General features: G+C 30.7%; 1 protein-coding gene across 1 annotated transcript in view; it reads left to right on the top strand.

The window, feature by feature from the left end:
• The window catches only part of LOC143912404 (uncharacterized), a 168,404-nt gene that overhangs the window by 138,175 nt on the left and 17,372 nt on the right, over positions 1–12,857 (top strand). The window contains exon 5 of the mRNA XM_077431680.1: positions 10,044–10,190. Within this exon, the coding sequence (XP_077287806.1) occupies positions 10,044–10,190 (147 nt within the window). The remainder of the gene's footprint in view (positions 1–10,043; positions 10,191–12,857) is intronic.

Raw genomic sequence — 12,857 nt, 5'->3', positions numbered from 1 at the left:
CGCGGAGTGGGAAATTTACGCATTTTCCATATGCCGAACCGAGTCGCGCTCGCTACTTCCGTTTCCCCGGGCATATAATTTACTGCCCGAATTATTTACGACGTACAAATTAGCCTACGTTATGGGAGATGATTTACATCCCGTCCGTGCGCTCTCGTTGCAACCGGAAGTGATTAACACGTAGCGAGAAGAATGGCACCGAGAAAGAAAATAATGATGGTGTTGCGGCAATATCCCGTCGAGATGTAATTATCGCCGGAGCCGAGTGTAGAAACGGAAGCCAAAGCAGGAAACGGATGTATGTAGGGATGCTGGAATAAGGGATGAGGGGTTTTCAGGACGCCAATCCAATTATGGGAAGTGCCATCGGGAGCAATCGCTGAAGGCCTACTGGTGAACGCCGCACAACCAATTGATTTTCACAAGCTCATAAAGCAGATTAGTCGGGGAAGAAAAGCTAGTAAAAAATAAGACAGCTCTCTCATAAAAATGAAATAGCTATTCTTTCAATTTTGCAAACAAAAATATATTTATTCAATTGACTTTCGGTTAAATTCTTAATAGTGTGACTAGAGGAATTCGTTTGAGCTTTTTGCATTACTGCAAAAATTTATTTACTGCAAGGGTTTAAAAAGTTATTATGTATGTAGGATCCTGGATGCAGGGGTCTCCAAATGATACCCATAGAGTAGCTTAGATAGTGTTTATTTGTACGTCTTTATCTCGGGCTAGCCTAAGGGCAAGTAACCCCATACACACTCGTTCCTAGCCATGCACCTCACACACACTTCATATAGCCTACCACACATTGGAAGTCTGCTGAATTATAATTTGATTGCGGAAGTTAGTTGGAAGTCTGCTGAATTATAAATTGGTAAAATTACAAGCTAAAAGCTCGTACTAGTATTTATTCGTATTTACACGAATCTAAATTGAATAAATAGGGATAATATATTAAATTGGCTTTATAAGAGAATTAAATAAAATTCCACTTAGAAAAATCGAATTTCGACTATTCTTGTGGATTAATAACAAAAATTCTATTGAAATTGGCCAGTGCACTTTAGTAATTGCATTCGTGCATTGACCGATGTCCCCAGAGATAGTTGCTGAAAATCGCAACTGTGACGCCTGATTACGTAGTGGTGTCACACTTGTCCAGCTTCGAATCAACGATTCCAACATCGTGAAAACAAATTGACCCATTTTCTATATAAAACATTTTACCATTACAGGACTTACATTTTACCATCAGCTTTAATTGTGCTTCATGTACATACATAAATGTACAAATGTCACTAATGCTTACCAACTGCAGGGTTGTGGTTTCAAATTCCGATCAAAATCAATAAACGTTTATGAGTATGACTATTACTGTCGGCAAAATTTGGAATGATTTCAAAATCAATTTGTCTATTGAAAGAGTTCGTTGGTTTTATCTCATAATAACACTGTTCGACAAATGACGACTAATTTTTTGGTTCAGAGATGAGATATGACTTTTCTTATAGATCTATGCCCAGTGAACACGAATCTGCTAAAAAATATATATTGATAACTGGCTTACCTCGATAAAATAAACGAATTTTTGTTATTAATCCAGAAGAATGGTCGAAATATGATAACGAAAGTTGAATTTTATTTAATTCTCATATAAAGACAATTTTATATATTATCCCTATCAATTCAATTCAGATTCGTGTAAATACGAGTAAATAATAGTATGAGCTTTTACCTCGAAATTTTACCGATTTAAAATACAGCACACTTCCAATTAACCCTTTTAAACGAAAAAAAAAATAGTGTGGCCTGAATACTATTTCAATAAATATGTTTCAATAGAAAATACTCAATATAAAATAGTATTAACAGTGAGAAAAAATCCCAAGTGAAAATACGTACTTTTGACTTTTGATTTGAACTGGACGACTACTTAGAAAGATTTTAAAGCTCAAAAGTACTACAAAATAAAGATAAAATACCCGATTATAGATTCCAATATTTATTTTGAACAGAAAGTTGATATATTTTGAGACATTGATTGAACAACACCAAGATAATGTAAAATCGCGCGATTTTAAAAATACATATATCTCCGAACCTCGAGCCAATCAACATATTTTATTACCAGATTCGTATTTACTGGACATAGATCTATAAGAAAAGTCATATCTTGTCTCTGAATCAAAAAAAAAGTCGTTAATTGTCGAACAGTGTTATGGAACGATGATGAATTTAAAATGAGATTCGTAGAACTTTGTTTAACTAACTTTGGTTCACTTTGCCGTCACTTGCGGGGTCGATATTAATGACTACCACTCTCGAAATCTGGATGGTGATGACTACCACTCTCGGAGTCTCGATGGTGCTGACTGACTAATGTGGTCGAATCGTGATCTATATAAATGATCTCTTGGGTTGGCCAAAGTCCGGTATTCCTATCTTATCTAACTATCACTATCAAATGGACTTGTTTACTCACGTATATGAATTTGAGAAAGTGAATTTGATTATTTCTGGCAAGATATCGGATTTTTAAACTCCAGGTTGATCGTTTCCTATCAGAGTTTGCCAATTTATCTGATTTTCATTTAAACAGTTCCAACAAATTGGGAACCTTACCCCTTTTCTCGCAAAATCTCGAGTTTTCAGCAATCTCCAATTTCGCTGAATTGTATAAAATGCTGCAAATTTACAAATTTCACCATAAATGTCTCTGTGGATGTTAATTGATATGTATTTATGTACTTTGTATAACACTGATAATATTTGTATTAAATGAACAATGTTTTTGGCCAGGAAGGCGCATTGGGACTACCTGCTGGACCTTTTTGGTATAAATTAAAGATAAAATAAAATAAAAATAAATATGTAAAAAATAAAATACTTAATTGAAGGGTGTTAATGGATACCATTGTGGAAGATGATTTATAATTTTTTGTTATTATTTTGTTATTTTGTATTATATGTATTAGCAGTTTGCTATATAAATAAATAAATAACAATAAAAAGCATGATGATAATGATGACTGAACCAGTCACTGTTTCAATATGTAGACTTGAGACATCCTGTGAACATATATGGCTTTTAAATAATGGAATAAAATGTATTTTAAAATCATAACGAAATTATTTTAAAATTTTCAACAATCAAAATCAAGATGAGCAACTTTTACGATAGTATTTAAGCTATAAAGTATTTATCCAAGTTATTTTCACCCAACTTAAGCCTCTTTTTATTTTTCATCGCACTCCAAATATTCATATATCTACAAAAATTTAATTGGTGAATATTTTAAGACCTGCTTCAATGCTTCAGTAAATTGCTTATAAATAGTTATATTTTCACTCATTGATTTATTAATACTTGCCGCACTGTAATGGTTGGAGAGTGACCGAACTTATTTTTTTATTTCTCCAAATGAATGATATTTTATATCTTCCTCATTAACACCTTTATGATTTAGTTTATGTCATTAAAAAATAAAACATTGATCAAAAGCAACATAAATTTTACATTATTTAATGTTTAATACATAATAAAACGATTGTATAGGGAATTACAATAGATAACCTTGCAGAATTTGCATTATTTCAACTTAAAACAAAAGATTTTAACTGGACGCTGTGAGTCCAGGACAGTAGTTATCGGATTATTTTTAACACAGTAAATCAAGTGTCTAAAAATTATGTATTTATTAAAAAATACGGATCGAAAATAGTGTAATAATTCACTTAAAATATTCGTATATAGTATATTATTAGATTGTTATTATTCTCAATTTCTATAAAATCATCTTACTGTTTATTGAAAAATTCCGACCGTTTACATTTTTTTTACATTTTAAATAAGATATTTCTTCATTTTACTATCCAGTTGTCTCGTCTAAGCGAGTAATGATTCTTTCTTAACACTATAATCTTTCTCCCATTACTTATATGTATGTATGTACATATATGTGCATATATGTATGTACGTGTATTTGCTTATAATCTTATGTTTGTATATGCGGGATAATTTACTTTCATTGTTGACCCAAAACATTTCGATTCATCGTAATAAAATGAAATATTCCTAAGCGAATTTTGCCTTTTAATTATAATCAAACATTAAAATAAATCCTAACTAATATTTGATTCATGTGAATTTTGAAGTCGTATCCATAATACAACAAGAACATTTATTTACAACGACCAATAAAATACCAATCAGCTTTCGTGTTCATCTCAAATTCAATTTGATACAAAGAATTTCTATATAAAAATCTCATCTTGCTTCACAAAGCGTTGTCGTAATTTAATTCTAATCCTCAAATGGTGTAAAATTTGGGCAAAAGCTTTCTAAAATACTCATAAAAAGACATAAACAAAGCCCTTAAACATTCAATTCCAACAAAGCTAATAAATACTGTTAGGTAACCTGTTATTTATACTAAATATTCTTATTACCTCTTTATACTCGGAATACAATTTCATCATACTAATTTTAAATATATCTTTGGAAAAATCTAGTACATTTTTAAGCACTCGTTAATGTGACGAATCCGCAATCGAATTGAACAATCTTAACAAAGTGTGTTAAATCATACTGTTTGACAGTTGTAAAATAATACTTGTGCACACTTTGCGAGTGGTTTACAAGAATCATCGATCAATCATTTCGAAGAAATGCTGAGGAGCAGACAAAGTTTGGACGGACGCAGTTCCTTTTTGAGAACAAGATGGAAAAAAGGACTCGCAGATACACCATCCCTTTCCAAGTTTCCAGATTGATGCTGGAGCGTTTCTTTTGCGCCTCGCAGTTTTAAGGGTCGATAGTGAAAAAGGTTATACGGAGAGCGTCGTTACAAGAGTGGTCCAACTTTCAATGGGCCAACTTTGCAGCTTCCTCTTTGAGTGACTTGAAAACAAAACGTGTAAATCGTTACAGAACGACGTTATACGGCGTTAAAACTTTACATATAACAGAATCCGATATCCCGCTATCCCTACACATATTAAAAATATAAATTTTCTCGATTTTTCCGAGAATTTTCCTGAATTGCCGCACGTATGTAGAACATTTACGAATGCAATTCGATAGCTTCAAGCCTGTCACTGCAGTGATGTCTACATTTATAGACATTTCCCGTGAGAATTCAGTGATTTTTCGAAATGTTCAGACTCAAATAAAAATCACCGTCAGACACTTTAGTGAAAGGAAACTCAATTGTCTATACATTTCTAACGAAAATGTACATACAATATGCCGTATATTAATATATAAAATCAACCTTTTATTTACTTCCACATTGTCATGTTTACTAATATAGATTTTTTGTATAACTTAATGCTTTCTATTTACAATCCAAATATCAAATGATAAAATTATCTTATCAGATTTGACATTGGTTACATTCTCTTGAGCTTCATAGGTGCGGTTCTATGTACATACATACATACATATGGAACTCAGATACAATGAGACGAATTTAGTTTTAGAAGTCTATTTATACCAATATAATCGTGTATGTCTCTGTAATATCATCGATTTATACGCATAAAATAAACAAGCAAGAAAGGACCACAAAAATTAACTTAAATCACGTCAGTGTGTATTAAATTCTGTATGTTTGTACGGTTCAGTGATCGGATACAAGCACATACTACTCTCTTCAAGATAAAATATGACTATAAACATGATATATTCTTTACATTTTAACATTTTAAATATAAAAAAATCCTCAAACAGCGTATAAGTACGCGTTATAAATTTGAAAACGTATTGTCATTTGAAGTTAATTCCGTCACCATTTCTATATTTTCTCTAGAATTTCAATAGTGATTCAATTACACTGAGTTTTATATTAAGTTTGGCCGACTTAATTCGAATATAACAATAATTTTTGTGGGTTTTTCTCATTTAATGATATATGAGTGTTTAAAAAAAAAAAAAAAATTTTTTTTAGATTTTTGGTTTTTACAGTTTTTAATTCAAAACCTAGTATTTCTGGGCCAAAATTGAGTATACAGATCAATTGTCGGATGTTTTTTCTATTGATTGTGAATATAATTGCTTTAAAATACTTATAATTATTAGTCTAGCGAATTTCAAAAGTCCAAAATATACATATTTCTATTCAATTTAGTGAAGATTGGATTGTTTCCACTTCGTTCATTTTGAATAGTGGTGAATTTGCTCAGTGTTATTAGTCACACATTAGTCTGTTTTATTGTCCGCTTAATGTATTTAATGTATTATTTAAAATTTTATTGAATGAACATTGCATATACTGACATTGCATACTTTATTTATCAAATATGATATACATATGTATTAAAAACATTATTCATGTTCAAAAAATATATAAATTCACCACTATTGAATAATGCATATATTCATATATGTACGTGTATGGAAATTCAATGGTATACTGTGTGTAGTAGACGATAGTCTGTTTACTGTTTACTGCTTCTATTTTTTTATTATCTTCACTATTATAGCATCTTTGATGTCACAGTATAGATAAATCGGTTGTAGACTTTGCCGAGTATTGAAAAGAATACTCTCCAACACTTTTCCATCAAGCAACCTTTCTTTTTTCACTCCACTCTGCACAATGTTTACCAACAATCTATCCCTCTGTTTGAAAACTTCACCCCAGACGCCTTTTATTCCACGAACTTAACTATTTTATTTTCCTTATACTGCGACGACATTAATTGTACATTTTCTCCGATAAATTTAACATGAACTCACCGAACCTAATGGAGTTTGCGGTGTGGTCTTTGTGGCATAGTATATACACAATTACATTCATATACATACAAGTTCCCTATGTCCTCAAAGGGAATGGGCGCAAATGGGGGAACGTTTCAACAGTGTTGTAGCATAATCGATTGAGTACCTTGCAATTGTTGTCATGAACATGGTCCAACACAAGACCGAGCCTTGCACGTGCAGTATGTGCATGCTTGGATTATTGCTCTGCATTCGTAGAACACAATGCATCTGAGTGTGTGCCGTTTCAACGGATGCACGTTTCAATATTGATTATTCGCATGAGATAAACGACACGACGCGACGTTTCAATTTAGAGCGGGATACTAGATTAAAATTAATTAAAAGCCTATTTTAAAATGAAAGAGTTTCTGAAAAAAATTGAATTCAAAGTCCAATATAAGTTTAATATTATCATATACAGGCGTGGACAAATTTTAGTGGCCTAATACATTTGTGCGCCACGTATTAGGCCACTAAAATAATGTAAAAACTTCTGCATCGCATCTTATTAGGAATTTAATTGAATGATGCGAAAAACACGGAATCAAGTGATAGGAACAGGGGACAGATCATTTAAATACATTTTCAAGGGTCGAGATAAATAAAAATTTCCAATTAACTTAAATTATTTATTTATTTATTTATTTATTTATTTTAAACAGACCATTGTGGCATAACAGGAATTCGTAAAGCGCCACAATGGTCAAAAAATATAACACAAAAAAGAAAAAAAACAAAATAACAATTAAACATAAACATAAATTATAACGATGTGTGATCCGAATGACTGTAAAGGGTGCACATAAGGGTGTACAAGGGTGATCATTCAATTGGGTATGAAATCACAATTAATATATTCTGATTCCATAAATTATATATATATATATATATATATATATATATATATATATATATATATATATATATATATATATATATATATATATATATATATATATATATATATATATATATATATATATTTATATATATTTATATATATATATATATATATATATATATATATATATATATATATATATATATATATATATATATATACATATATATATCGATAAAATTTCCTATTCAGAAAGTTCATAAATATCAAATTATCGAATTATTTTTCAAATATTCTATCATTTAAATAATAATATTCTCATCCATATGAGCCAATTTATTTTTATTGTTTGCGCTTTTTATGTCTTTATTGTGTGTATAAACTCATTTGCATTTAGTTTAATTTATTCCGTTTTGATTTTTTTAAACTTACATATTTTTTTTGTGATTATTTTGAAAACAATTTCAATTATAATATTATTTATTTTTTCAAAAAAAATTGGTAGAGAATACATATGTACTTATAAAATTATATAATAAAAAATAACAGTAAGAATAATTCGAAAAAGAAAAACTAAGAAAACTCATTAGATTTTTGGAAATCATCAAGTTTATGTGTTACTTGAAGTCACTAATTCATTATTGTGATTACTGTTAAAGATGATTGTTTTTGAAAATGTTTTGGTTTCAATATTTTTCTTATTACATTACGAACTTCACATTTGTTTCTACATATTATAAAATAAATAAAATGGTATTTCATACTTCGCAATATTGAAATTTAATTAGCATATAAAAAATCGTAAATAAAATAGCAAAACAAAGTAAATCCCCTTATTGATAGATTGGTTTCATAAGAAAATAAAAATAATATACAAACATACATATGTACATATGTACATACATAAAATAATAAAAATATAAAAAACGTCATACACTACATACATATATGTATATACATATAATGTCTTCTTTGGAGAGGCCTTCATCCATGGATGGTAGATAGTGAATGGCTGTAGATGATTATGATGTCTGTGTATGTGTCTCGAATAGGCTCCTAAACCACTGAACCGATTACGATGGAACTTTAAGGAATTTGTTGTATGCATGTCCGAGAAGATTACTGTGAAAAAAAACGAGAATGGGTGTCATTGCAACACTATAATTTCAAATGTTTTCGCTGCTTGCGTTTTTCCGACAAATGGTAACGGGAACGGGAACGGGAACGAGAACGGGAACGGGAACGGGATAGGGAACGGGAACGAGAATTGCATGCGTTATTGTGGCATTGCAACGCATGTCGGATTCAGTTAGTTGTTATATAAAAATTAAATTGTGAATGTAAAAAGAAAATCGCAAAGATCAACTCCATTACACGACTACATTTAAATATCCTTGAATGTTAAATGGGCTTCAATCCAACTTTGCAATTGTTCAGTTCATCGTAGCGAAAGAAAACCGGCTGTCTGTCTGCAAACATTCCATAAAATTATGTTCCTTCAAACGGAAAACACAAAGAATCTCACAGAAACACGGACACGACAACAACGCAACAACCCATATTTCCGAGTTATCTCGCGCTGCAATCTTTTCCCGATAGGCTTCCACGGGAAAAAATTGATTTAGTCACCCCGTCACCGTGAACGGATGTCGGAAAAGGGATGACTCAATAATCCCGCCTCATCCCATCCCACATACGAACAAAGTCCCCCAATTTTTTTCGTTCGATCCCAACTTCGGCAGTAAACTGCCTAACATTAGAAGACGGACCGTATTTCCCCGGTGTCTCTACATACATACATACATACTTATGTATCTATATATATATATATATATATATATATATATATATATATATATATACATATATAATATATATGTATGTATAGTGATTTAATGTGCGAGGTGCGACGACGAAAAAAAAAATCAAAATTCAGTTTCAGTCGAGTTCGCTCGATTTTCCGGGAACAGGTTAAAACTTTCCGCGCCGGTGAAAGTTCGGGTGAAAAACTATTCGCTTGCGAATTTCGCACGTACATGCGATTTAAATTCGCGCGTGAAAAATCGATATGATTGATGCGCGTGGGTTTCGTCTATAATATTATGTATGTATTAAATAGCTTTTTTAAAAGGCTCGTATGGTACGAGGCGTACGATCGTAAATTCGTTTGATTTATTCACATTGACATATTCTATGCATACGAAATTATAAGACGTCACAAAAAAACATCATATTATTGCCTTTTCCTATTAAAATAACCAAATTTTCCTATAATATAATATGTATAGTTCCAGCAAAATTGTGTAATAAAATAGCTTAATTTGTATTCGAAATCGCATATAAAACAGTTTATGTGTGTATATTACATATATTTAAAATCAATTTTTGATCAATTGACGTGTTTTTTTTTTAATATTTAATCAAATATCTAATCCACAGGTTGGAGTGATTGGACAGAATGGACACCTTGCAGTGTCTCATGTGGTAGTGGGAATCAACGTCAAGAGAGGTCCTGTCAACGTCACGAAATATCATGTCCTGGCCCGAAAGTCCGACTTCGGATCTGCAACATGTTCAACTGCAAAGGTACAAAAGAGCTTTACAATCATATGACATCATTTAAAAGGAGAAATTTCAAAACAGATCAAAAAATTCGATGATACCAAGCGTTTTTTTCCAAAAATTCATTTAAATATGCTTCAATCTTAGGAAAGCACAATAAATAGATTAAATTACCAGATTCAATCATCTACGAACCACCTCATAAATATAATATTATCTGTTGGAGTAACCATTTACGTAAAACTATCGGCTATGTGAATTAACTCTATCGGCCATGTGAATTATTTACTGATTTGTATGGAAGACCTCAAAATATGAGCGGTTATATTTGATAGTTGCAAAATTCCACTTATCTTCATTCCGAGAACTATTTCGCAAAACGTTATGATTTAAGTCAAACAATATTTAAAAATACTGGTGGCCTGTTGTAATACGTACGTATATTCTGCTTTTCGAAATTTCTTGACGTATCGAATTATAATAAGTGATAACAATTTGTGAATTAAGTCGAACAGAAATAATGTTTTTGGAACTGATAATTGAAATTTTGCCACATTCAAATAAAACGGTTCATATCATAAAATAACGAACCGAATATTATAGTCACAATATTTATTTATTTATTAAACTTTGGGAAAGGCAGCATAGCTTATATACTCAATTTTATGTAAATAATTTTAAATCATATAATTAATTGAAAGGTGATAAATTATAAAATCATTCAAATAGTGGTGACATATTGGGTAGAATGGTTTCTGCCAATTAGATGAGGAACCGTTTCAACAATGAAATCAAATAAATTGGCAAACTCTTTTAGGAAACGATCGACTTTGGAGTCACATATCCAAGGTCTGACCAATAGCAAACACCAAGGATAGGAGTTTATTTTATATACTAACGAAAAAGTTTATTTTTACGTCTATATGATTCTAAAATTACGTTTGATAAAAAATAATTCATTGTCCGTAAATAGATTCTTAAAAAGGAAGCTGATATATTTTTATTTTGTACTCTTTCTCGTATCGTATCTACATACATACATATGTAGCTAAGACAGTACTTAATAACTAAAGATTTATATACTTAAGTTTAGTTATGTAATGTGCTATTTAATCATATTATAGCTTTCATTCTTTTCCTTTTCATTTGTTTATTTTGTATTTACCTTTTTCATTTATTTTATATTTGTAAATTTCAATTTCTTCTTATATTCTATTTTATAACCTTTTCCAAATATTTTAATACTATAGTTTAATTATGCAATGTTCTACATATTTTGTCATGCCTTTATTCTTTACTTTTCAATTTGTTTTCCTCATATTTATCTTTTTCATTTTTGTAAAAATCTATTATTGGACTCGGATGTTACATATATTATTTATTTACTATTTGTTTTTTATACATATCTATGTACATCCTGTCTGTTGATTTTTCAATTAATAAAATAAAATAAAATAAAATAAAGATCTTACGACAGACTTATCTGCAGAAGCATTACTATATGAACTTTAATCACAGACAGAATTCATTAAATTTAATTGAAGTATTTTTTACGATGCGGTTAGTCAGATCTGTATATTTGTGACTCCGATTCGATCGTTTCCTGTCAAAGTTTTCCAGATTATCTTATTTAATTGTTGAAACAGTTTCTCACGAATTCTCTACCTGCCCTCTGTTTGCCAATACTGTTTGATTAGATATAATTTCAAACTATTTATACTGTATATATGACATAAATACGTACAAGTTTGGCCATAAGTGTCGATTTGGGCAGCTGTAATGGCACTTTAGTAAAAATGAAATTGGAACAAACTCGATCATAAAAATAATCTTACGAAGAAGTAACACATGAATGAATGGTGGTGTCCCGACATTTCAGCGCGAATAAAATCGCGCGACATTTCGGCGCGGTGCAACTGAGCGCGGCATCATTTCGGCGCACCGAAATTTAAAAATTAAAACCAAACAAGAAAAACAAAGATTTTTTCAAAATTTATAAATATTACAGTAAACTATAATTGAATTGTTTGAATTGAATAAAAACAAAATTAAAATGCGTATAACTTGGAATACGTGACATAAATCATTCACTTCTCGTGACACATTATGTGAGGTCATTGACCAATTAAATAGTCACGTTGACCCAATTAAATACATGTACATACATATTGATTGAAAATGTAATTCATAACAGTTACATTTCGCACGTGTTTATGTCATCCGATGGATGATGAATTATTTTATTTAGTTACTAGAGAAATTTATAAAATACTATATATTTAAAAAATCTAAATTGATTAATTTTTTTTTTATTCTCTTTTTTTATTTTTTTTTTAATTCTTTAGTAACTAAATTAAAAATCTTAAGTCGAAAGATCAAAAAAAGGGTGCATGGTAAACGGTACATACTCACGTACATACTCACTTAATTTGCGCGAGCAGGATACAACAGGAACAAGAGGAACAGGCTTTTCCTCCCGTTTTAATGTGCGCGCGCAGAATACGGGAGGAAAAGCCTGTTCCTCTTGTTCCTGTTGTACCCTGCTCGCGCAAATTAAGTGAGTATGTACCGTTTATCATGCACCCTTTTTTTTATCTTTCGACTTAAGATCTTTCGATTTTCGATCTTTGCCTTCCGATATTTGTGTTTTATGTAATTTAACATTCTGGCTCGTCACGTAGACCCGTATTT

Source organism: Arctopsyche grandis, chromosome 5, assembly GCF_051622035.1.
Source record: "Arctopsyche grandis isolate Sample6627 chromosome 5, ASM5162203v2, whole genome shotgun sequence".
Classification (NCBI taxonomy): domain Eukaryota; kingdom Metazoa; phylum Arthropoda; class Insecta; order Trichoptera; family Hydropsychidae; genus Arctopsyche; species Arctopsyche grandis.
This window is presented reverse-complemented; position numbering and strand designations above follow the sequence as displayed.